Source organism: Pygocentrus nattereri, chromosome 13 (genome assembly GCF_015220715.1).
Source record: "Pygocentrus nattereri isolate fPygNat1 chromosome 13, fPygNat1.pri, whole genome shotgun sequence".
NCBI lineage: Eukaryota > Metazoa > Chordata > Actinopteri > Characiformes > Serrasalmidae > Pygocentrus > Pygocentrus nattereri.
In genome coordinates, this window is record NC_051223.1 from 5,492,804 (window position 1) to 5,520,699 (window position 27,896).

The window sequence follows — 27,896 nt, forward strand, 5'->3', positions numbered from 1 at the left end:
AGTAATCTAGTAAAACGAGATTATCAATACAGAGAACATCTACATAATCTACAGAATATCATATCGGAAATCAGAGCGCTTATGGAGGAAAACTGAACTGCAGGTGCATTAGGATATTCTCAAAGAGCAGACATCAATCTATAATAATGCTATGAAAATATCCAGATAGTCAAACCTCTCCAGTGTAATTAATAGACACAAAGATAATACCAGGTCAGTATTGATTCAAACATAGTTCAGAAGAGAATCTAATAAGAGAGCATGCACAGAACTACAGCGCCCATTTGTGCCATGGAGATGAGTGACGAGATGAGCAAAAACCTGGAAAATGTGGACTGGAGTACTAGATTGAACTGTATTGGACTGTGCTCAGGAATTTGTGAGAACAGTTGGCCCAGTGCCAGCCAATACTCCAGTTCACTCCAGTTCACTTCTACAGAGATCTTACCTTCCTCTGCAAACATAAGCAGTGTGCCTCAGGAGCTTCATGAAATGGGTTTCCATGGCTGAACACAATCCTAAGATCACTATGTGCTATTGCTAATGAATTTATTATACCAGCTGTTCTCTGTTGACAGGTGTAGTGTCTATGAGAAAGTCTTAAAAATCATTACCTTTTGTAGTGCTGTCCCTGGGTCGTCCGTTTACCCCGAAGGCCCAGCGCCCCGAGACGTTCACATTGCTCATGTTACTGAGATTTGAAAAGTTGACGTGGTCACTGACGTTTGACCACAGAATCGTAAACCAGTCTGTGCCGTCTGTGGCATATCCCGCCTACAGAGACAAACGTTTTAAAAAAGAACATACAGACAAAAGTTTCATATCACAGACGTGATGTTAGGATCATTTTACCGCCAGTGGTTTGTTTGTTGGAGCAATAGGTCCATAGTTCATCAACACAAAGGAAGCATGTCCACTGGAAATCAAAACCACCTGGAAGGAAGTTTCCTGAAAGAAAAGGAGAGACCGTTCAAAACACACACACACACACATTTTCTAAGCCGCTTCTCCCTCAGGGTCACGGGGGGAGTGTGTGAGCCTATCCCAGCGTCATTGAGTGGAAGGCAGGATACACCCTGGACAGGTTTCCAGTCCATTGCAGGGCAGACAGACACACACACACACAATCACACACACACTCACACCTAGGGGCAATGTAGTGGCCAACTGCATGTCTTTGGACTGTGGGAGGAAACCCTTGCAGACACAGGGTGAACATGCAAACTCCCCACAGAAAGGACCCTGGTCACCAGGACGGGGAATTGAACCCGGCCCTTCTTGCTGTGAGTAATAAACATTTATTCCAAGAAAAAGCCAATATTCTCCACTTTTAATAAGTGTTTAAGCATTTAACCCATCCGTGAAGTGAAAGACCACATACACACTAGTGAAAACACACACACACTAGGGGGGCAGTGAGCACACTTGCCTGGAGCGGTGGGCAGCCCTATCCATGGCGCCCAGGGAGCAACTGGGGGTTAGGTGTCTTGCTCAAGGACACCTCAGTCATGGACTGTCGGCACTGGGGATCGAACCAGTAACCTTCCGGTTACAGGGCCAGTTCCCTAACCTCCAGCCTTCTGTTGAGTGATGGGAAATGGACACAGGTACTCAACCAAACTATGAAGAGTTCTGCCTTTGGATTGTGTCCTTTCTCATACTCTCAGTCAGACAGTGTCATATCTTACCGTGCCTGAGTAGTTGAAGTATGCAACTCTGTCCCATGTTGCAACAAAGACCCAAGAGGCATTGAAGTTCACTCCTGGAAAGTACTGGTTTATGTCCCGTGTGGCCTGTGAGAGTACGCTGCCGTTACTGTACTGATTATATGAGATCACACCATTTGCACGGTTATCAATGTCAGTCCAGAGTGGAGCGATGATATCTCTTCCACTATAAACATTGAACTGTATGGGTGTATAGTTTTTCCAAGACTGATCAAATGTCAGGTACCCATTGTTGTTGACCTACAAGAGAAGGAAAGAGAGCATTTTCAAATATAAGCAATTCTCTGATTATTCACATTTAGCTTTCATGAAGATTATAACATATATCCACTCACATAAATCTGAGAGTAAGTGTGTCCAAAAAAAGAGAATGGATTTTGCAGTCTTACAGCAGACGAGCCTCCATCATCAATGTGAGGATTAACAATGTCTCCTGCCCCCGAACCAAATGAATAGAATACAGGTGGCAGGGATACTGTGAGAGAATTAAAGCAATTTTCTTAATCATTCTATACTTTTAATGATAAATTAACCCAGGCCCTCCTCGCTATGAGGCAACATCGCTACCCACCACGCCACCGTGCTGCCCCACGTGCTGACACAGTGATAACACGCTAAATTCTATGCCAATTTTTTTTCCATTTAAATTGTTTGTATAGTTAACATACAAACAGAATGTCATAAGGCGCTGCAATGTGATGAGAGAATACAGCTCTACACACAGAAGTCGCTTTGGGATCTGGGTGTGGCAGAAAGCTAAAGTATTTTTAAACACTCAGGTTAATACTGCATGCTATGATAAGGTGAGAAAAAGTGCTACAGTAAGGGATTTGTAAACAAATTTGTAAACAAATTTTCAAAACCGCTGATAAACCATATGATTTATTCCACAATACCTTCGCTTCCTTCTTTGTGTTCTGTTTATTTGCAGGTTTCAAAGGAATTGCGGCAAACAATTATCTTCCAATTACAGGCAAATTATGGCACATTCAAAATAAGCAAACATACTTGTCTTGCCTGTTCGTAGAGTTGTGGAACCAATGGGTACATACATATGCAAATCTCTAAAATAATACAGTATTAAACAGATTAAACCCAATGCATTTGTTATATATTTTATACAACAGCTTTTAATTCATGGTCTTGAGTAATTCTTAGCCATTAAATTGTTGTCTATTTATTTGTTGTTTTTAATGAGACTTATTTATTTACACACCTCTACAGTTAGGACCAAAATTTACAATACACCCAGAGTAAGTATTTTCAAACACACATTTCATGCTCCTGTACATTTCTTTCGGTAAGTCAGTTATAGATCAGATCTAGGTTAACACACAATGGTGAAAGGTAAGTGGTGTCTATAGGTAAGTGGCTAGGCAGATGGCCACATGCAAAGCATATGGTATGTGTGTTGGGTTGGTAATGTTATTGTCCAAGTCCTGTATATATGCTATTTGTGTTTAGTGTTGGGGGCTGTGGGTTCAGGGTTGGCCACTGTTGGGGTGAAGCATGTGGTTAGTGGTGGCCTCATGGTTTCAGTGCACGTCTTACAGCAAAAGCATGGCTACCCTTGTGTTTCAAGGGTAATGAGGCAAAACAACACACAGGATTAAAGCAAACATGAAGACATATTGTAGTAATCTAGTAAAACGAGATTATCAGTACAGAGAACATCTACATAATCTACAGAATATCATATCGGAAATCAGAGCGCTTATGGAGGAAAACTGAACTGCAGGTGCATTAGGATATTCTCAAAGAGCAGACATCAATCTATAATAATGCTATGAAAATATCCAGATAGTCAAACCTCTCCAGTGTAATTAATAGACACAAAGATAATACCAGGTCAGTATTGATTCAAACATAGTTCAGAAGAGAATCTAATAAGAGAGCATGCACAGAACTACAGCGCCCATTTGTGCCATGGAGATGAGTGACGAGATGAGCAAAAACCTGGAAAATGTGGACTGGAGTACTAGATTGAACTGTATTGGACTGTGCTCAGGAATTTGTGAGAACAGTTGGCCCAGTGCCAGCCAATACTCCAGTTCACTCCAGTTCACTTCTACAGAGATCTTACCTTCCTCTGCAAACATAAGCAGTGTGCCTCAGGAGCTTCATGAAATGGGTTTCCATGGCTGAACACAATCCTAAGATCACTATGTGCTATTGCTAATGAATTTATTATACCAGCTGTTCTCTGTTGACAGGTGTAGTGTCTATGAGAAAGTCTTAAAAATCATTACCTTTTGTAGTGCTGTCCCTGGGTCGTCCGTTTAACCCCGAAGGCCCAGCGCCCCGAGACGTTCACATTGCTCATGTTACTGAGATTTGAAAAGTTGACGTGGTCACTGACGTTTGACCACAGAATCGTAAACCAGTCTGTGCCGTCTGTGGCATATCCCGCCTACAGAGACAAACGTTTTAAAACAGAACATACAGACAAAAGTTTCATATCACAGACGTGATGTTAGGATCATTTTACCGCCAGTGGTTTGTTTGTTGGAGCAATAGGTCCATAGTTCATCAACACAAAGGAAGCATGTCCACTGGAAATCAAAACCACCTGGAAGGAAGTTTCCTGAAAGAAAAGGAGAGACCGTTCAAAACACACACACACACACATTTTCTAAGCCGCTTCTCCCTCAGGGTCACGGGGGGAGTGTGTGAGCCTATCCCAGCGTCATTGAGTGGAAGGCAGGATACACCCTGGACAGGTTTCCAGTCCATTGCAGGGCAGACAGACACACACACACACAATCACACACACACTCACACCTAGGGGCAATGTAGTGGCCAACTGCATGTCTTTGGACTGTGGGAGGAAACCCTTGCAGACACAGGGTGAACATGCAAACTCCCCACAGAAAGGACCCTGGTCACCAGGACGGGGAATTGAACCCGGCCCTTCTTGCTGTGAGTAATAAACATTTATTCCAAGAAAAAGCCAATATTCTCCACTTTTAATAAGTGTTTAAGCATTTAACCCATCCGTGAAGTGAAAGACCACATACACACTAGTGAAAACACACACACACTAGGGGGGCAGTGAGCACACTTGCCTGGAGCGGTGGGCAGCCCTATCCATGGCGCCCAGGGAGCAACTGGGGGTTAGGTGTCTTGCTCAAGGACACCTCAGTCATGGACTGTCGGCACTGGGGATCGAACCAGTAACCTTCCGGTTACAGGGCCAGTTCCCTAACCTCCAGCCTTCTGTTGAGTGATGGGAAATGGACACAGGTACTCAACCAAACTATGAAGAGTTCTGCCTTTGGATTGTGTCCTTTCTCATACTCTCAGTCAGACAGTGTCATATCTTACCGTGCCTGAGTAGTTGAAGTATGCAACTCTGTCCCATGTTGCAACAAAGACCCAAGAGGCATTGAAGTTCACTCCTGGAAAGTACTGGTTTATGTCCCGTGTGGCCTGTGAGAGTACGCTGCCGTTACTGTACTGATTATATGAGATCACACCATTTGCACGGTTATCAATGTCAGTCCAGAGTGGAGCGATGACATCTCTTCCACTATAAACATTGAACTGTATGGGTGTATAGTTTTTCCAAGACTGATCAAATGTCAGGTACCCATTGTTGTTGACCTACAAGAGAAGGAAAGAGAGCATTTTCAAATATAAGCAATTCTCTGATTATTCACATTTAGCTTTCATGAAGATTATAACATATATCCACTCACATAAATCTGAGAGTAAGTGTGTCCAAAAAAAAGAGAATGGATTTTGCAGTCTTACAGCAGACGAGCCTCCATCATCAATGTGAGGATTAACAATGTCTCCTGCCCCCGAACCAAATGAATAGAATACAGGTGGCAGGGATACTGTGAGAGAATTAAAGCAATTTTCTTAATCATTCTATACTTTTAATGATAAATTAACCCAGGCCCTCCTCGCTGTGAGGCGACATCGCTACCCACCACGCCACCATGCTGCCCCACGTGCTGACACAGTGATAACACGCTAAATTCTATGCCAATTTTTTTTCCATTTAAATTGTTTGTATAGTTAACATACAAACAGAATGTCATAAGGCGCTGCAATGTGATGAGAGAATACAGCTCTACACACAGAAGTCGCTTTGGGATCTGGGTGTGGCAGAAAGCTAAAGTATTTTTAAACACTCAGGTTAATACTGCATGCTATGATAAGGTGAGAAAAAGTGCTACAGTAAGGGATTTGTAAACAAATTTGTAAACAAATTTTCAAAACCGCTGATAAACCATATGATTTATTCCACAATACCTTCGCTTCCTTCTTTGTGTTCTGTTTATTTGCAGGTTTCAAAGGAATTGCGGCAAACAATTATCTTCCAATTACAGGCAAATTATGGCACATTCAAAATAAGCAAACATACTTGTCTTGCCTGTTCGTAGAGTTGTGGAACCAATGGGTACATACATATGCAAATCTCTAAAATAATACAGTATTAAACAGATTAAACCCAATGCATTTGTTATATATTTTATACAACAGCTTTTAATTCATGGTCTTGAGTAATTCTTAGCCATTAAATTGTTGTCTATTTATTTGTTGTTTTTAATGAGACTTATTTATTTACACACCTCTACAGTTAGGACCAAAATTTACAATACACCCAGAGTAAGTATTTTCAAACACACATTTCATGCTCATGTACATTTCTTTCGGTAAGTCAGTTATAGATCAGATCTAGGTTAACACACAATGGTGAAAGGTAAGTGGTGTCTATAGGTAAGTGGCTAGGCAGATGGCCACATGCAAAGCATATGGTATGTGTGTTGGGTTGGTAATGTTATTGTCTAAGTCCTGTATATATGCTATTTGTGTTTAGTGTTGGGGGCTGTGGGTTCAGGGTTGGCCACTGTTGGGGTGAAGCATGTGGTTAGTGGTGGCCTCATGGTTTCAGTGCACGTCTTACAGCAAAAGAATGGCTACCCTTGTGTTTCAAGGGTAATGAGGCAAAACAACACACAGGATTAAAGCAAACATGAAGACATATTGTAGTAATCTAGTAAAACGAGATTATCAATACAGAGAACATCTACATAATCTACAGAATATCATATCGGAAATCAGAGCGCTTATGGAGGAAAACTGAACTGCAGGTGCATTAGGATATTCTCAAAGAGCAGACATCAATCTATAATAATGCTATGAAAATATCCAGATAGTCAAACCTCTCCAGTGTAATTAATAGACACAAAGATAATACCAGGTCAGTATTGATTCAAACATAGTTCAGAAGAGAATCTAATAAGAGAGCATGCACAGAACTACAGCGCCCATTTGTGCCATGGAGATGAGTGACGAGATGAGCAAAAACCTGGAAAATGTGGACTGGAGTACTAGATTGAACTGTATTGGACTGTGCTCAGGAATTTGTGAGAACAGTTGGCCCAGTGCCAGCCAATACTCCAGTTCACTTCTCGGTTCTTTGCAGTATCTTCTCACAGCATGGGTGTGTTTGAGTTGCACCAGCTGAATGAAAGTTTGATTATAAGTTTGGGTGTAAAATCCATCCTGAACCTTACACTGAGAGGAGTTTTAAACTAGTGTCATGTAAATTCAGGTGGACAAACCAAAATATACCAGGGACAATAAGAGGTTAGTGATGAAAGTTATTAGTGTTTTTATTGTGAAAGCAACACTAGCACAGCTGAAGCACATAGCATGAAAGGACAGATTATTCTATCAAGTATGACTCACTACAGAGATCTTACCTTCCTCTGCAAACATAAGCAGTGTGCCTCAGGGGCTTCATGAAATGGGTTTCCATGGCTGAACACAATCCTAAGATCACTATGTGCTATTGCTAATGAATTTATTATACCAGCTGTTCTCTGTTGACAGGTGTAGTGTCTATGAGAAAGTCTTAAAAATCATTACCTTTTGTAGTGCTGTCCCTGGGTCGTCCGTTTAACCCCGAAGGCCCAGCGCCCCGAGACGTTCACATTGCTCATGTTACTGAGATTTGAAAAGTTGACGTGGTCACTGACGTTTGACCACAGAATCGTAAACCAGTCTGTGCCGTCTGTGGCATATCCCGCCTACAGAGACAAACGTTTTAAAACAGAACATACAGACAAAAGTTTCATATCACAGACGTGATGTTAGGATCATTTACCGCCAGTGGTTTGTTTGTTGGAGCAATAGGTCCATAGTTCATCAACACAAAGGAAGCATGTCCACTGGAAATCAAAACCACCTGGAAGGAAGTTTCCTGAAAGAAAAGGAGAGACCGTTCAAAACACACACACACACACATTTTCTAAGCCGCTTCTCCCTCAGGGTCACGGGGGGAGTGTGTGAGCCTATCCCAGCGTCATTGAGTGGAAGGCAGGATACACCCTGGACAGGTTTCCAGTCCATTGCAGGGCAGACAGACACACACACACACAATCACACACACACTCACACCTAGGGGCAATGTAGTGGCCAACTGCATGTCTTTGGACTGTGGGAGGAAACCCTTGCAGACACAGGGTGAACATGCAAACTCCCCACAGAAAGGACCCTGGTCACCAGGACGGGGAATTGAACCCGGCCCTTCTTGCTGTGAGTAATAAACATTTATTCCAAGAAAAAGCCAATATTCTCCACTTTTAATAAGTGTTTAAGCATTTAACCCATCCGTGAAGTGAAAGACCACATACACACTAGTGAAAACACACACACACTAGGGGGGCAGTGAGCACACTTGCCTGGAGCGGTGGGCAGCCCTATCCATGGCGCCCAGGGAGCAACTGGGGGTTAGGTGTCTTGCTCAAGGACACCTCAGTCATGGACTGTCGGCACTGGGGATCGAACCAGTAACCTTCCGGTTACAGGGCCAGTTCCCTAACCTCCAGCCTTCTGTTGAGTGATGGGAAATGGACACAGGTACTCAACCAAACTATGAAGAGTTCTGCCTTTGGATTGTGTCCTTTCTCATACTCTCAGTCAGACAGTGTCATATCTTACCGTGCCTGAGTAGTTGAAGTATGCAACTCTGTCCCATGTTGCAACAAAGACCCAAGAGGCATTGAAGTTCACTCCTGGAAAGTACTGGTTTATGTCCCGTGTGGCCTGTGAGAGTACGCTGCCGTTACTGTACTGATTATATGAGATCACACCATTTGCACGGTTATCAATGTCAGTCCAGAGTGGAGCGATGACATCTCTTCCACTATAAACATTGAACTGTATGGGTGTATAGTTTTTCCAAGACTGATCAAATGTCAGGTACCCATTGTTGTTGACCTACAAGAGAAGGAAAGAGAGCATTTTCAAATATAAGCAATTCTCTGATTATTCACATTTAGCTTTCATGAAGATTATAACATATATCCACTCACATAAATCTGAGAGTAAGTGTGTCCAAAAAAAGAGAATGGATTTTGCAGTCTTACAGCAGACGAGCCTCCATCATCAATGTGAGGATTAACAATGTCCTCCTGCCCCGAACCAAATGAATAGAATACAGGTGGCAGGGATACTGTGAGAGAATTAAAGCAATTTTCTTAATCATTCTATACTTTTAATGATAAATTAATCAGATTTGATGGTGTCTGTTTATCCAGTTCCTCATGGGAAAAGTCATGTCTAATCCTTAAGATGCTACAATCAGTTCGTCCCAGACAGATCTTCAGGACGTGAAGTTTTGTTTGTTCTCCCCTCTCTGTTGCTCTTCTCCTGCTCTTTAGGCTGTCTCATTTCCTCCCAGGTTGCCTGGGGTGTCAATCACCATCACTTCCACATCATTTGGTCAATCAGCCTGCAGATTTGAGCCCAAGGAGGTGGAGCTTGGACTTTAAAAGCAGTCTGCCAGACTTTATCATCAGCCCTGAGCATCAACTGACCTGTGTCTCAACTCTTGGCTCACTTTTTTGGTTTCTGGCTTGCTGTTGTTTGGTCTCTCTTATCCTTTTGCTAGCTTTAGCCTTTCCTAGCTAGCTTTTGTAAAGCTTGCTTGCTTTAGCCTCCGCTTGTTGTTTGTACTGAATTCTGTCAAACTGGTGCTTTTCTCCCAGCAGAAAGGGCAGGTTAGTCTGTGCACATGCCTACATTCAGATCAGTAGGTATACGCTTGTCTAGATTAGAGGCTGTATATTTTAGTAGCTTAGCATAGGGTGGTAACTAGAGCTGTTTAGCTCTTAGTTTAGACTAGATCTGTTTTATTTATGTCTTTCCTTTGGTACTGTCTGTAGTCCTCTCCTGGGTAGATTGCCCAGCTTGCCAGTACCACTAAAACAACTTTAATAACATTATCCTTTTATTTGTAGCTTAACTTGTTTGTTTATATTGTTTATTTGTCTGTATAATCGAACTGTTAAAACTTTTCCTGCTTTATATTGGTCTCTGTACCCCTTTATTGTGCTGCTCCATCCTTTATTTACAGTCCCTCCCTCCTTCTAGACTTGAGCCTATGGTTGGGATGTAACAGCTTCCAACAACGTTATTTTCAGTCTGAAACTTTGCTATAGATCCCATTTTTCCATTCATCCTTCTGATGGAGATGCATCTTAGCCTACACTCTCTTAAAAGAAAGTGCTAAATTGTCACTGGGGTGGATGAAAGTGGGTGGGTGAAAGTGTCACTTGAACGCAGCATTCAGCCAATGGAAATTGTTATTACTGCAATGTCTACCAACCCAGTCTTCATGGTAAAGATTGTCGTTAGACAGCCGTGTTCTAATTACGGTGGAAGGGCTTGTGTGGTCTAGAGATCTACAGGGCTAAGTCGTCGGGAGCAAAATGCTCCTGATAGGGTCTCCCAGGGTAGTCCCCGCCTGGCTGCTGTCCAGTTGAAGGACTCCTGACTCAGCAGATAGGTACCAACAGGCAATAAAGGTAGCAGTGGCAATGGAAGCAAAATCCAGGGCGTGGAAGGAGTTTGGCGAAGCAATGGAAAAAGATATTAAGTCATCCTCAAGGAGGAAAAAGACTCAGGAGCGGTCAGGGTGGCTTTGCCCAAGCTATATTCGTCATGGGTAGGGAAACTCTGACTTCAAATTAGGTTATTGTTGGTTGGTGGTAGGAGCACTTTGAGCAACTCCTTAATCCGAGATACATGCCTATCTCACAGGAGTCAGGGCCAGAGGCTTCTGCTGTGTAATGCTCCATTTCCCTGATGGAGGTCACTGAGGTAGTTGGCAAGCTCTTCAGTGGCAGGGCACTGGGTGTGGATGAGATTTGTCCAGAGATGCTTAAGGCTCTGGACATCGTGGGGCTGTTGTGGCTGACACACCTCTGCAATATTGTATGGGCCTCAGGAACAGTACACTTGGACTGGCAGACCTGGGTGCTGGTCCCTATTTTAAAGAAAGGGGACCGGAGGGTGTGTACCAATTACCGGGGTATCACACAATCAGTTTACATGTGTTTTTTGTGGACTTGGAGAAGGCTTATGACTGTGTTCCCCAGGATATCTTATGGGGGGTCCTCTGGGAGGATGGGGTGCCAGGGCTACTACTCTGAGGCATTCAATCTCTGTACTCCCAGAGTGAGAGCTGTTTTCGTGTACTCATCATTAAGTCTGACTCTTTCAGTGTTAGCATTGGACTCCACTAAGATTGTGCCCTGTCTCCACTCCTGTTCATAATATTCATGGACAGGGTGTCAAGGGGTAGCCGAGGTCAGGAGGGCATTATGTGTGGAGGCCGGAGGGTGGCATCTCTGCTATTTGCAGATGATGTTGTTCTTTTGGCTGGATCACATGGATGACTCCATAGCTCACTGGAGTGGTTTGCAGCTGAGTGTGAAGCGGTTGGTATGCGGATCAGCATCTCCAAGTCTGTGTCCATGGTGCTAGCCTGGAAAAGGATGGCATGCTCACTCCAGGTAAGGGGAAAGGACTTGCCCTAGGTGGAGGAGTTTAAGTATCTCGGGTCTTGTTCACAAGTGATGGGAAGAGGGATTGTGAGATCGGCTGCAGGCTGGAACAGGTGTCAGCAGTAATGCAGTCACTGTACTGGTCTAGTGGAGTGGTGAAGGAGGAGCTGAACCATAAGCAAAACTCTCTGTTTACCAGCCGGTCTACATCCTGACCCTTACCGATGGTCATGAGCTGTGGGTTATGATCGACAGAATGAGATTGAGAATACAAGCAGCAGAAATTAGCTTTCTTCGCAGGGTGGCTAGCTACACTCCAATTGATAGGGTGAGCTTGGTCATACGGGAGGAGCTCAGAGTAGAGCCACTACTCCTCTGCATTGAGAGGAGCCAGCTGAGGTGGTGCGGGTGTCTGATCCGGATGCCCCCTGGACACCTCCCGGTGGGGGTGTACCAGGCATGGCCTACCAGAACAAGTCACTTGTTGTCCTAGGACCCGCTGGAGGGATTACATCTCCAAAATGGCCTGGAAGTGTCTTGGGTTCCCTGGGAATGAGCTGGAGGAAGTTGCAGTGGAAAGGGTCATCTTGGATTCTCTGCTCTCCCAACTGCTACCACAACCCTATCTGGACTAAGCGGTTAATGATGATGATGATGATGATGGAAAATCATTTGACTTTTCACCACCTTACCTCTAACTTTCATATAGTAGATCAACTTTAGCAAATACACAATGCAGCTCTGTGCTATGATATGATACAAGCTTAAATGATCAGGCTTGCAGACATTTAGCAAGGTACTCAGGAGCCACAATAATCAAAGCTATTTCATACCTGTATTTGTGAAACACTGGCATGATCTACATTACTAAAATACAACTTTAATTTATTTTACAGCAATGCCAGCCCCAAGGCACCCTCCTTTATGTAACCTCACATTAACACACATTAACTTTTTGTGTTGAGGGTCTTCACAAGAATAAAACATTATTTTATGTTAAGAATGAGCTTCTGTGCTGTGTTTGGTGTGCCACAGACTTAATTAGTAAGAGTAGGTCCACCCTTTGCCTTCTAGACGTTAAGAAGATAAAACAGCCTACAATGAGCTTTGGTTAACATGTTCCCCAAAGCAACATGAAAATCATTTATGTCAACCACAAACTGGAAAGCAAGTTAGCAAGTCTCAGAAAAGAATGGAAAAGATGAATACACCATATGATGTATTCAAAACATGACAAGAGAGAAATTACCAGGTTGTGTCTTTGCGAGTCCATCTATGTCATGTAAAGAGAAAAGGAACAAGCATTCAGCAAACTCTTTCAAGGGTATCTTCCAGTTACATCAGCAAAACATAGAAACAGCCAATATTTAATGACCATACCTATTATTAATATGATTGCCAACATCTTCAGAGGCACAACAGTCATTACAACTGAATACTTTACATCCACATAGACTTGGAAATTATTAAAGTCTGGGGGAAAAATTGCAGATACAATAAACATTTCTTCAGACAGCGTATCAATATTAGCTTTGATGTCCTCACCATAATAAAACAATATAAAACTGTATATAGATCACTTACCTCAAGCAGAAGAGCAGTGCTCTGTCTAAAGACTACCTAGTGCAACATTCAAATGAGCTCCTACACCTAATTTCCCCAGGTAAAGATGGGAACACTATTTCCTTGTGCTACACAGAGAACATTGTTATGTAACATTATGCACTGTTATTCATGTCCAGTCTCATATATATCTATAAATAAACAGTGAGACTTAGAGCTGCAATCATGCAAATGATGATCCAGTTTAGCCAGCTGTAACACTTTTATCAACAGGCTGGCCTGCAAAAAACATGGTTTGGTCTAAAGGAAAAAAAAAGTCTATTGGCTTGGTTGGCCCCCCCCACCTCTACCTAAAGAAACAAGGATGACATCTCAGCATTCCCAACCCCTGCTTAACTTCACTTACCAACTTTTTCAGAACATGATTAGTTAGCTAATGTAAATGTTTCTTTGAGTATATTTAGTGGTAACGCCTTATTTTAAGGTCAGCTTCTTAACATTTTAATTATTAGCAAACAATTAATAAATAGAACCATATTCGTTGTAAGACAGCCTTGAAATGGGGTATAAAATATATTTAAAGTAGTGCTTGAAGGTTTTTGAATCTCTTGTGTAATTATAGATTTATTCGTTTTTCCATAAAATCTTAATTTCAAAGAAAGAAATACATTAATGCAAATTATGCATATAGTAGAAAAAACAAAGGAGCGATTAATTTAAAAAATTGTTTTTTGCATTGGTCAAATCAAGTGGATAAGTAGAATCAAGTGAGTAAATAATTGGGAACCCCATTGACTAATTAAAGGAGAGGTAAGAGTTTGGGCAGGACAAACACAGATAAGAAATCTTTAGTGGTGCCCATGGTGTTACCCCATGTCTTACCCATGTAAGATGAAAAATGCAAAACACACCATGCCATGAGGAAAGGAGGTCTCACAGGAGATCAGGAAAAGAGTAGGGAAAGCACATCAGTCTGGGGAAGGGTATACAACCATCTCAAAAATATTTAAGCTCCATCATCCCACTGTGAGGTAAATCATTTAGAAATTGAATGCATTTAGAATTTGGATGCTCTTTCAAAATATCCCCAAGAGCCACTAGAAAGCTAATACATCAGGTAAAAGCTAACCCAATCATAACATCTAGAGATTTGCAGACCTCCTTTGCTGCATCTCAGGTAACTGTGCTTATGAACACTGAAGTGAAATCATATTCATGGGAAGGTTGCAAGGAAGAAGCCTCTGTTGTCAAAAAAGAACAAACCTGCCCATTGTAGTTTTGCCTGAGAAAAGGGCTATATTTAGAGAAAAAACAAAACATGGTAAGACTTTCTATGAATTCTGTTTTCACAATGCATATCAAATGTGTTCATAAATTATTATGTGGCATACATAGTATAATACCAGGCATTAACTTGTACAATTGCTCTGAAGTAATTTTAATAACATGCATAACATTTTATAAAGCAAGAGTATATGTCTTCATAAATTGAGGTTTCCTAACACTTTATAATATCTGTTCATGAATGCCGGGTAACACTTTAGTGTAGGTCAAGTAAACAAGGCTAAATGACAATAACATGTCTTTTACGACATCTGGCATAAACTTAAATAAACATTCATCCTAGGATTTCTGTCACATGATTTTTCTGTTGTGGCTCCCATATTTGGGACCGAATTTCTGGCTTCACTGCTCTGCACGATTATAACTAGAGGTGAAAAACAGCTAAAATTACTCACCTTACTTTGGAAGAGAAAAAACGTCAAAATAGGCTATGATCCTTATATAGTTTCCCCTGAATTCCTTGTCCCACTTAAACTGGTGGAAAAGCTACCAAATAGGCCTAGGTCAAATCCAAAAAGACAGAAAGTACAAACAAACAAATGTAACATTCGGCAATGAGAGTCCAAAAGACAAAGACAAATGGGTGCAATACCTCTCAAAGTTCTAGACTAAAAGCCTGGGCTTTATATTAACTCTAACAAGGCAAACAAAGACAGAAACAGGTGAAGCTGATTAGTATTCCCAAGAGGTAGAATGGTAGAGCATGGTGGAGGGTCAGGAGTCACCTGATCTCCTAGAGGAGATGAGCTGGGGAGATGCATGACAGTACCCCTGCCAAAGAGTCTGGTATGGCCTTGGAATAGTAAGTCTAATTTGTATGTCACTTCATTTATCCTTTTTAGTATTTTAAATGGGCTGATATACTTCAGCTGGAGTTCTCCCCTTCATGCCTCTGAAGCCCCTTGTTGACAGCCACATTTGATCTTCTGGCTGGTAGATGGGTGTGTCACTTCAATGACGGTCTGCTTGAAGATACCTACTTGTTCAAAAAAATGCTGTCCAGACTTGTGAAGCAAACTTTGGGCCTCGTTCAGGTAGAATGTATTCAGGGACGCCAAATAAAAAACAAAATACTTGGTTGAACAGAGTCTCAGCAGTTTGAAAGGCAGTGGGAAGTGAAGCAAAGGGAATGAAATGTACACCATGTGAAAATCAATCTACAACTGTAAGGATAGGAATAAACCCTTGGGATTCAGGCAGATCAGTAACAAAATCCACAGCTATGTGTGTCCATGGTCTGGAAGGTACAGGCAGGGGTACAAGCTTGCCAGCGGGTCTTACACTGAGAACAGATGGAACAGGATGCTCACCAATATCAATTAGATGGTAATTGCTGGGTGCATGGCTCACCAGGGTGACCCAGAGTAATAGAAGAATGAGCCCAGGCTACAAGACTCGGAACTGACTGGGGACATAAATCTTCTTAGGAAGGCATTGAGTGGGTATTTAGCAATTTCATTAACAATCTCCCAACAGATGGATGATACTGTGACTTGAGGTGGAAGGATAGGCTTATGGTCAGACTGATTGGTTTGTGCTACATTTACCTGATACATTCAGAAAGAGCATTAGCCTTCGTATTCCAGGACCCAGGGCAGTAGGTAATGCTAAAGTTGAAACGGGAAAAGAAGAGAGACCAATGAGCTCGGCGAGCATTAAGCCATTTAGCGTTGTGAAGATACTCTAGGTTTTTGTGATCAGTTGAAACTATTAAAGGATAATTAGCTCCATCTAATCAGTGCAAGTTTAAAGGCTAACAATTCTCTATCTCATCATATTCAATATATCATATTTTTTCTATCAGTGTGAAAATAGTATGCTATCAGGAGAATCTTAGGGGGATTACCAGAATGTTGTATGAGGACAACTCTTATCCTAGTTTCTGAAGCATCTACCTGAACAACAAAAGGTTCAGAAGGTGATCGGGGAACTGAGGCCTGAAAAGCATCTTCTGTTTTTTCTGTCCAGTGAATTTTTCTAGGAGAATTTTTCAGTAATGCAGTTAAAGGAGCAGCTATGCTGCTACAACCTTTAATAAAGTGCCAATAAAAGCTGGCAAAACCCAGGAATCTCTGGAGCTCTTTGACAGAGGAAGGAGTTCACCAGTTGACTACAGCATTTACTTTCTTGTCATCAATAACTACCCCATTCAAGTTAATGAAGTGCCTAGGAACAAAACTGATCATAAGTGACATTAATTTTTCACCTTTCACAAACAGATTATTCTTGAGCAACCATTTTATAACCAACTTTACATATTTGATATTAGTGTCAAGATCAGGAGAGTACATGAGTGTATCATCAATATAAGCTATAATATATTTAGCAATCATGTCCTTCAGAACTTCATTAATGAATGCTTGGAGGACTGAGGGGGCATTAGAGAGCCAAAGGCATTACAGAATACTCATAGTGCCCCCTGGTGGTCACAAAGGCTGTCTTCCACTCATTCCCCTCTTTAATTCTAATAAGATTGTATGCACTTCTTAAATCCAACTTACGGCTGTTCCAGCCCTGCAGGGATAAGAGGAGGCAGATAGAGATAAGTTTTTGTGACCTGGTTAAGTCCTCTGTAATCTATATATGAATGACAACCCTGACAAGCATAAGGCACCAACCCCAGGAAACCACGTGGAGACTACTCCCTGCTCAGGGGTTGGTTTCAAAATCTTTCATGCTGCCTGTAACTATTTGTTTGTTTTACCAGCCTTGATCTACTCAGGAGCCAAAGGAAATTTCATCAACACCAAGGTAGTGTCCAAGCTAGAGATCCCCTCTGAACGCTTTGAGTGTCTCCCTTTGAGGGTCAGTGCTGGATGGAGAATCGGTTGAACTGGAACCTATTACTCAAGTCATTCAACCTGTTGAACTGTAAACCAGCTCTCTACACTTGGAAATGACAACTTTCATCATCTTAGAATCATTTAAAGATTTCTATTATACTAGGTCTTCACTGGTTAGAGAAACATAATCCACAAATCTTTTGGTCCAATAAGGAAATCACTGCCTGGTCCAACTACTGTAAACATAACTGTCTAGCTTTGCCTGCTGTTGCCATTACCATCACTTCTATAGAAAGGCCTGATGCTATTAATGCAATTCCGATTCCAGACATTTACCCAGATCTGTCCAAAATCTTTTGCAAGGTCAGTGCTACCAAACTGTGTCCACACCGCACCTATGATTGTCATATAGATCTTACTGAGAGAGCTACCCTTCCAAAATCCAGAGTGTGTCCTGTTACTCTAGAAGAAGAGAAAGCCATGGAGAAGTATGTCAGTGAGGCTTTAGCTCAAGGCTGACCCACCACATGTCCTTCAGCCTCAGGCTTTTTTGTTGTTAATTTAAAAAATGGTGGTGCCGTATTGTTTATAGAGTATGAAATGATGTCACCAAGAAATCTGCATACCCTCTTCTACTCCTTCATGTCGCTCTTGAACAGCTCAGAGGAGCCTTGCATTTTACCAAGCTAGACCTATGTATTGCCTACAATTTCATCAGAATCGGAGAAGGAGATGAATAGAATAGGAATAGCTTTTGTGACATCTAGAGGTAACTAGGAATGCCTTGTCATGCATTTTGGGCTTTCTGACACCCCCTCTGTCTTTCAATCCTTCATAAATGACATTCTGTGTGACATGATAGGGAAGTTTCTTATAGTTTATATACATGGCATCCTAGTGTATTCCTCTGATCTAGCCACTTACCTTCTGTACATTCACCAAGTACCACAAAGGTTAGTGGTTACTTTTTGTAACAGGAGTAAAGTGTGAATTCCATTTACAGACAGTCTCTTTCCTGGATTATGTAATTAGTGAAACAGGGGTTATGACAGATGGCCATAAAGCAGAGGCTGTGGTAAGCTAGCCTTTCTCCATGTCTGCAAAAGAACTACAGAGAATATTAGGTTTCACAAACTTTTATAGAACGTTTATTAGAAACTTCAGTTCCATCACCAATCTCCTTACTCCTGTAAGAAGCCTTCAATGCATTAAAAATTGCCTTCAATACTGACCCAATTCTCAGACACCCAGACCCATCCTTACCTTTTGGTGTAGAGGTAGATGCATCAGAATCAGGAGTCGGCGCAGCTCTGTCCCAGCAATGGAGGCACTGATTAGAGAGAGCTCAGCATCCATTCTTTGTTCTCACAGATCACAAAAACTTCGAATATTTACAGTCAGCCAAACGCTTTAATCCCCGCCAAGCTCATTGGTCTCATTTCTTTTATTTTCAGTTTAACATTTCATTTCATCCTGGTATCTGTAATTCCAAAGCTGATGCCCTGTCCTACATACATTAGAATGACAAAGACGAGTCTGTCCGTGAACCCGAAACTTATTTCTCCCCGTCAGCAGTCAGTATAGTGAATTTAAAGGCTAGTGATGTGCATTCCAACTACTGAACAACATTAGAGTATCCACAAGACTTGATGGCCATCTGGTGAACAGCGGCTAAGGGAAGAAAAGTTACTTTAGCTGAAAGTAACCCACATAATGTACGGCCAGAGCTGTGCTCTTTTGGGTGATAGCACTGGTGTTAAGAGGCCAAAAATCAGTAGTACAAAAAATTTGCAGCAAGGAATTGTGACAAGTCAACAGAATCCAGATGCTAGCAGATGAAAGGACAAGGGATGTTTAATATCCAAAAGCAAAAACAGGGCAAAAACAGAATCGTAATCAAGGAACAGGTCAAAAGTCAAAAACACAGATCAAAAGAGACAGGCAAAAGTACAAAAAGGGAGCAAGCACAAAGTCATAAACAGGTAAACAGTAGCATGTACAAAGAGAAAAGCAAAGGCCTTAAAATTCAACCTTGCTGGACTCCACAAGAAATGTAGATTTTTTTATTTGTTTATTTTTTGATAAATGATTTCTCTGTGAAACTGTGATCTATTCATTAAATATGACTTAACCCATTCTAAAACTGTACCTGAGAAGCCTAACCAATATCCAAGACTTTGGATTAGAATTTTGTGATCAATGTTATCAAAAGCTCAAAAGCTGAAAGAATTGGGCATCAGCGCTGGTCACTGACACCACAAACCAGTGGTGTCCCAGTAATGTACTTAAAATGAGAACCTGGTTAAAATTTCTCAAATAACTTGTTTGATTTAAATATGCATTGAACTGGTTGTTTGTTGTTCTAAGACTTATCTGAAGGGATCCCTGCTATTCCTTTTTAGTAGGTGTTTCACCAGTACATCCTTTTGCATTGTAGTTCAAATTTAGTGATCAATTAACGTGTGAACCTGCTTTTGGGATTCACCAAATTCACCAAATTGGGCTAGTTTGAAAAAAAAAAGGGCAAGAGGCCAAAGAAAATTTTTGCTTCTGATGGATGTCTTTTAAACAAGCTATGTGCTGGAGAAGTTTGCTGGATGTTTGCCAAGCTAAACAGCTGCCCATTATGTATGTTCTGATGCTGTTGCTTTATCTGCCCTGATTGGTTGCCCACAGCTGGATCACTTTGACCACCATGGAACTTCCACTGTAAAACGCTGTGCAAGCCTCACCTGCAGGCCACTGACCCTCCTGATAATACACACTGCTTCTCTTGATTTTCCTTTGTAGCCTCTTATACTGATGGTCAAACCTTACTCTCTGCTGTTGATATATTCTATCTGGTGTCAACCAGAGGAGGATGGGTTCTTCCTCTTGTTCTTAGGGAGTTTTTCCTTGCCACAGTTGCCATTAGCTTGCTCATGAGGGCTCAGACCCTGTTTTTTTTCTGTAAAGCTGCTTTGTGACAATGCCACTTGTAAAAAACGCTATGCAAATAAACTTTGACTTGGTTTGACTTGGAACTGGCAAGATATGTATGCAATCTTTAAATATAAAAACAGGCACTGAGTGCTAACCATTGAGCGATGTTTAAAGTTAATAAAGCTGGAAACTGGAGCATATAACCATCAGAGATTACCAAAATATTTAGTTAAATAAACAGTAGAAATGATATAAAAATATAGGGTCCCACTTTATATTAAGTGTCTCTAATAGCTGTGTAGTTACACATAAATAACATATGCAACAACAACGTAACTACTGATGATGTAGTCAATGTTACGGATGGATGGCTTAAGTATAGCTTATGTAATTACACATCTGAATCAACTTCAGTTTTACCTCATATAAATACACAAGTGTATCTTCTACATAGCAGCTTTCCTGTAGTGTAGTGTTAAAGTTACACTTTAACTTTATGTAATTACACAGGTCTAATAGGGGTGAACTGCTGCTTTTCCACAAATACTTCTTGGGTGTGGCAGTAATTGTATGATGACATGGACAATAAATATCCAGATATCTTCAAACATTTAACTGTCCATTTATTTTAAAGTGTAACATTTATATACTCATACTTGCTGTTTAACACTCTGGGGTCTGAGGGCATTTTCATGATTTTTGCATATTTAAATCACTTGCATACAACATGATTCCCCTCATGTTATATATCAAAATGTTTGGAACAATCTCAGCTTTTCTTTTAATGAGGCCATCTTGACCTGGAGGACTGTGTAAAGAGATCATTTGGCCCTTAAGCTCAAAACCGAAGTCTGGTTGTAGACATTGTTAAGATCGCTTGTGAAAACATAGCTTTACTCATATGGATGGATTGTTTTGTTGCTTGAAATTGATTTTCTAAAGTTTGGGTTCACAAACGTAGTGCAATGTCTGAATACAATCAATCGATCAATGTTATCTTCATCACTACTTTCCCAAACCGCTGCAACAAAAGAGATGAGAGAGAAAGACAAGAGAAAGAGATGGACTACAGTCGTAGAAACAAGGAGGTGCTCATAATGTTATGCCTGATCAGTGTATGAGTATAATATTATAAGCAAGAATCTTTAAAGGAGGATTTCAGAAGATACCCCAGTCGAGAAAATGCCCTCAGACCCCAGAGGGTTAACTGCATTTATGGCACCGTGTTTGGTGGCGGTTTGCTTTTGTTTAGCTTATTTAATGTTTAAAGTAAACTGTCAGTGTACTTCTTTCTGTTATACTATGTTTCATGTCATCCAGTTTTATATCCATAATTTTGGTTAAACAAAAGCAAAAATTAATTCCTATTTGTTGGTGTGTTGGTTACAGCTATGCTGCTAACATCTGAAAATGAAGAACTTGTGTAGGTACAGGAAGGACAGTGGGGGCATTTTATATGACATACAAACTTTTCTCATTCATTAGCGTAGGTGTGACCAGGAGTTAAAGTTCAAATCTAAAACATTTAACTAGGTGAAAGAATGGGGATCAACTACAACTACTACACAGGTACTGATAAATGTGTGTAAAATCATGTGTCATATTACCTGTACAATAGGCTGCATTGCAGAATAAGGCCACGCCTTAGTAAAAATTAATCGCCGTCTCACTTTAGGGTCTCTGTACAATTGCGGTTGTGCATCCCTAGCATTTTTATACACGGATGAAGTGAATGTACCTCAGACAGCAGTTCCTTTGGTGGTTGGTACTATTCTGAGATTTTAAAAGCCAGTTTTTCTTTGAGTAAAAAGCTTAAAGCTTAAAGGTCCCGGGTGCTGGAAGTAAAGCTGGAATCAAGATCGTCAAACTGGACATTTACACAAAGCATTTCTACAAATCATATTTAATTGATTTCTAAAGTAACAGATTTTCTGCTGTGTAAATCAAGCTCAATATGGAGACGGGTTCTCCTTGTCTGACCTACATGTAAATAATTGTACTTCTGGTCCATTTCACAGACATATTCATGTCTACAGAGACCCTAAGGTGACGTGATTATTTTTTTAAGAAGGCAAAGCTTTAAATTAACATGTTGAGGCCACAAACTAGCATATTGAGGGCACAAATTATTATAGTGAAGCCATGATTTAAGTTTCTCATAATTCGTGGTCTCTGTACAGCAAGTTGTGGTCCCAATATAGTAATTTTTTCACTATTATTTTATAATAATCACAATGTCACCTTAGGGTCTCTGTGGTGGGGCTCACTGGTGTTCAGCTCAGTTTATGTGAAATCATTTTTATGGTTTTCTGTTTGATTTTTTCAATGAATTTACCGAAAATGTGCGCTGGAAAGGCTTTCGAGTCATTTTTAATAAACTTGACCGGCCTGTAAACAACAATGTGAATCATAACGAGGCAGACGATAAACACACGACACATCATAATTCGCCACATAAAACATTTTTATCCTGTTCATTACAGGCGCTGTTTGTCTAACACTAGATTTCCGAAGAAACTTTACCAAAACGTTTAGTTTTAAGCTGTTACGCTGCCATGTTTCTGCCATGTGCTCTCCCAATGCATACTGGGAGTTGTAGTCCTAAAGGCGCTCACTCACCTCCAGCTCCGCTGTTACAGCTAACCTTTGAAACTACATCTCAAATAACGTTACGAGTCGCGGCGTAAAAGCGAACTTACAGGCCACTGGAGCGGTAAATGGTGTGAACCGACCCGGTGTTCCGTATGAACACGGACAGAAACTCGGCGAATTTCGGTGTTTAGCCTCAGTCTTTCATTTTCTCTTTCTGAGGAATTTCCTGCAGCTACGCTGGAACGCTGTTTCGTCATCAACGTGATGACGGAAGCGTCAGAGGCAACGTCACAACAGAAAATTCCCAGATTATTTATGAACAAAGTGAAAGTGAAACTTTTGTCTCTTAAAACTGATGCCTGTGAGAACAGAAATGCCGTTATTAAACATCTGAATTTGCAATATAGTTTGAATACAACTTGATATGGTTACTATCACTAAGATTGTGTTGTGATTTTTGATGATTTAGTATAATATTTTTTTATTTGTTGTTGTTAAATATTTATTATTTATAAGTCTAGTTATTATATATATATATATATATATATATATATATATATATATATATATATATATATATATATATATAGTTTGCTGTATTTTATTTTTTCTTTCTTTATTTATTTCAATTTATTCTTGTTAATTATTTACCTGTTTACCCACTGTGGTGCATTAAAGAAAAGAAATGGGACATGGAACATGACAGTTAAAAAAAATAATAACTTTGCAAGCTTTGCAAGAGAAGACAAAACCTTCTTTGCTCTTAAGGCAAGTCAATGGAAGTAATGTTGTACCATTTCATTTGTCCATTCATCACGGCATTTTGACACAATGTTAAAGACCCCTGCTGTGTTCAAAGATCATAAAAATATGAATAATAAAAAAAGATTTTATTATTATTTTTTTGGACTGCAACAATATTCATAGAGGTACGTTGCAGGATTATAACATATGTTAGGCTTATTTTATTTGCTATGTTATGTTAACATAAAACTGCCGTCGGATCAAAACCTTGTATCTCCACAATAGTAACTTTACAGGAGGAGGAAAAAACATACTGTACTTTGAATGCAAGTCAATGGAACCAGACTTCTTTTCATGTCATTTCATGAAATCATCATGTGTTATCATGAAATTTATACACAATATAAAAGGCGATAGGCATTTACAGATTACGTGAAAAACTGAAAAGTGACATAAATAGAGATATGAGGTTTTGTTCCAATAGCAGCGATATAATATTTTATTATTTTATGTTAGAATTATATAATTACATGCATACATGAGATCTAGTATAGTGATTAACTCCTCTGCCCTCCTTGGTGTAGACATGGGCAAGCACAGTACACTATACTAATAACATTCCTTGGGCAAGACTTCTAACTCTGCCTTCACCTACTTGTGTAATTGTAAATTGTAAGCCACCCTGAGTAAAAGCCCTCCAGGCTGCATACCATCAACAGATTAGACAAAAGCACTGCATTCATTATAACTGACCCTGTAATGTCTATTGCTTCACTGCCTGAATCAATAGATAATACACATACAGAATGATGACACACAGGTGTGTGTGTGTGTGTGTGGTGGTGTTGCGAAAGTGCAGCGGCTCCCTTCTGCACACAATCATTGTGGCTTTGTTTTTATTGTTTTATGGTCGGCGCGTGCAGAAAGTGAAATTCGGCTTGTGTGGCTTTCCTTAGATTACGCTTCTCTCTTGTTGCCTATAAATACTGTATATTAACAGTGGACATTATGGAACTACAAAAGAGTAGAGCTCTCACTGAGAACTGCAGACTGACGTATAAGAACCTTACTAGTCTACAAACAGTACAACTGTGCTCAACTTCACTGACTCAGTTTGGAGAAGATATGGCAAAGTTTCTGTGTTTGGTGCAGTTTTGCCTTATTTTGACTCTGTGCAGTGTGAGCTCTGTCTTCAGCTGCCGATGGAACTACAGAAAATTCAGGCATTACCACGGGAATTGCTTGACGCTGCTTAGAGAAATGGTGAGTCTTCAGTTGAAATAACGAGATCTTGATTTTGAAGTTTTGTTCAAGTGAAAATAAGTGACACAGTAGGACATTTGGTCATTTTGTACAATGTTTGGAAATAATGCAATGCTGTTTTCTTTCTTACAGGATACAGGAACCAGTGGAGACAGTGAGAACGGCAACATCTTTGATGCTGATTGGTTCGCCCACCACACAAATTCTCAGGTTAGTCAATAAATTATTCACTAGTGGCCACTTTATTAGAAACACCCACCTTGTGTTTCCACTCACTGGCCACTTTATCAGAAACCCCCACCTTGTGCTTTCACTCACTGGCCACTTTATTAGAAACACCCACCTTGTGCTTCCACTCACTGGCCACTTTGTTAGAAACCCCCACCTTGTGCTTCCACTCACTGGCCACTTTGTTAGAAACACCCACCATGTGCTTCCACTCACTGGCCACTTTATTAGAAACCCCCACCTTGTGCTTCCACTCACTGGCCACTTTATTAGAAACACCCACCTTGTGCTTCCACTCACTGGCCACTTTATTAGAAACACCCACCTTGTACTTCCACTCACTGGCCACTTTGTTAGAAACCCCCACCTTGTGCTTCCACTCACTGGCCACTTTGTTAGAAACACCCACCATGTGCTTCCACTCACTGGCCACTTTATTAGAAACACCCACCTTGTGCTTCCACACACTGGCCACTTTATTAGAAAAACCCACCATGTGATTCCACTCACTGGCCACTTGTTAGAAACAACCACCATGTGCTTCCACTTAGTGACCACTTTATTATAAACACCTACCTTGTGCTTCCACTCACTGACCACTGTGTGAGCATTCATTAGAACCTATTGTAGAACCTAAATATAGAAGTTGTACTGTAACTCTGTTTTATTGTCCTTCTCTCTGCAGCCGGTCAAACAAATCTGGTTGTTCATTCAGACTTTAGAGGAGATCTCCTCTCTGCTGACAGAGGCTGATCCGGTGCCCTGGAATAAGGAGCAGCTGAACAATTTCTTAAACATGCTGGACTACGAGACGGAGGAACTGCACTCGTGTGTGAGTGCTCCTCTTCTTTTTCTCACCGTTTTAACGTTTCTTCTTTCAAAAACTGCACAACTGAAGGAACAATGGATAAAAGCCGTCGATTGTGAGTAAAGAAAGCCAAAGGCCATCGTCAGAGCTCAAACCTTCCAGGTGTTTACATCACCCTTGGAGATTCCTCTGATTTTCCAATATTTCTGAATAATTCAGTGGCTGAGATGTAAACAGAGTCAGTGTGAAGTGGTTGATTTTAGAGATTCAGATTTCTTTACAGGGCTGGTGAACGGAACATATAGCCATTCTATCTACTATCCAAAACCTCCAGTCAACCTAGACGTGCTTTCTAAATACTATATTTGGAACATTGATGATACAGTGGTATGAAACAGTGGTAAAATTGGGACTATTTGCCCTCACAATGACCTTCATGTATTGCTATAAATTCATATTAGGCCTAAACCTTCTCTAAACCTTCATAAAGCAATGATATCAGGCAGCGAATTCACAACCATTTCGGTTAACAACTTTCTGCATCTTGTCAAGTGAAATGATCTAAAATCTAGTGAATATATCTAATATTTTTCGAGATTTTTGGGCATTGATATGAGATTTTCTAGCTTGTTTCTAGACACTATTCACTTGTTTTAGGAGTTTTTATCAAGTTAAATGATCTCATTATACTGGCGGATGGTTATTCTAGTTTCAAGCACATTCACAAATCTCAAAATTTCATAAAACCAGCTGAATCATCTGCCAGTATAGTGAGATCATTATACGTAATAAAATCTCAAAACAAGTAAAAAAGTCTAGAAATAAGTTAAGCAATCTTAAATTAAGCTTGCAACAACCTCAACAGGAGAAATATTAGCTTTTAACTATGAGCTTTTAGAGGCGGGCGTCTGGTTCCTATCACCACCACTGTGAACACTTCCGGCTCAGTTTCTCTAGAACAAAGCATTTTGCAGTTCACATCTCAACCACTTAATTATGCAGAATTCTTCGAGAATTAGTGGAAATCCCCTTCAGCAATGCTTCGGGAAAAGCAAAACCATCCCGTCGTTATTTAGACTCAATCGTTTGAATTTTTCGGAGTCATTTTCAGAAGAGGGCAAGGCGTCCCCAAACTTTTGACAGGCCATCGTTCGTGCTCTCCTGCCCTCGTGTTGATGGGTTGTTCTCTCGCTGCTGCAGGTGCCCGTCAGAGGGAGAAAGAATAAGAGGCTGTCTTTGTACTTCAAACAGCTGAGAGGTCTCATCCACAACAACACGGTGAGATGTTTCTCCAAAGTGCCCCCCCCCCCCACACACCTCTCCCCAACCCAGGAGTTCTGTTTTTAAATGTGCCTCTGTTTAAGCTGCTTTCTGAAATCCTTCTGTTTGCCCCTGCAGGGTGACCAGACAAACGTGTGGGAGCAGATCAGAAAAGACCTGCTGGACCTTCTGAGCCTCCTGGAGTCGTTCCCTGCTGATTATTTTGCAAATAAGACTTATTAGCCACTCAGTATTGGTTTCTTAGAGTCACTGTTCAGCCACTCATTCCTGCTTCATTCTGTGTTATACTGAGGTTTACTTATTTTTATTTATTCACTTTTATTTATTCACTTTTATTTATTCACTTTTATTTATTCTGAATCAATGCTCTTTTCAAAGATATGAAACTGTGAATTATGGAAGGGATTCTTTTGTATGTTTATCATTTATAGGATTGTTTATATCTGTTTGAAATGAGCTGCTTATTTATAGATCCAATATTTATTTATTTATCCAACAGAGCCTTTGAACTAGGGGAAAAATTTGATATTTTCAGTGGGTTTTGTACAAACTTTCAGAAGATTTGTACTGTTTGCATCACAATAAAAATGCTTCAGTCATCGATTTTGGAAGTGCTGTGAATTTCTTAGTAGTTAAAAAAGTACATACATACCTTCTACCTCGAATGACTGGCCACTTTGATAGAAACACTCACCTCCTGCTTCCACTAACTGGCCACTTTATTAGAAACCCCTTCCGTTTACTTCCACTAATTGGCCATTATATTGGGGACACTCACATTGTATTTCTACTCACAGGTCACTTTATTGGAAACACATGCCTTGTGCTTCCACTC

At 40.7% G+C, this 27,896-nt stretch overlaps 2 protein-coding genes and 1 pseudogene across 2 annotated transcripts in view; 1 reads left to right on the plus strand and 2 right to left on the minus strand.

Moving 5' to 3' along the window:
• Window positions 1-2,133, minus strand: part of LOC108435027 — a 32,041-nt gene extending 29,908 nt beyond the window's left edge. Inside the window, exons 1-3 of the mRNA XM_037544271.1 lie at window positions 2,128-2,133; window positions 1,689-1,967; window positions 615-774 (exon numbers count right to left, since the gene is read on the minus strand). Of these exons, the coding sequence (XP_037400168.1) occupies window positions 615-774; window positions 1,689-1,967; window positions 2,128-2,133 (445 nt within the window). The remainder of the gene's footprint in view (window positions 1-614; window positions 775-1,688; window positions 1,968-2,127) is intronic.
• On the minus strand, window positions 1,865-10,825 carry LOC108435053 (annotated as a pseudogene).
• Window positions 10,826-24,606: 13,781 nt separating this feature from the next.
• Window positions 24,607-27,283, plus strand: ifnphi4 (interferon phi 4). Its single transcript, XM_037544272.1, has 5 exons — window positions 24,607-24,744; window positions 24,877-24,954; window positions 25,658-25,804; window positions 26,981-27,058; window positions 27,179-27,283. The coding sequence occupies exons 1-5, from the start codon at window positions 24,607-24,609 to the stop codon at window positions 27,281-27,283; spliced, it is 546 nt and encodes a 181-aa protein (XP_037400169.1).
• The last annotated feature ends 613 nt before the right edge of the window (window positions 27,284-27,896 follow it).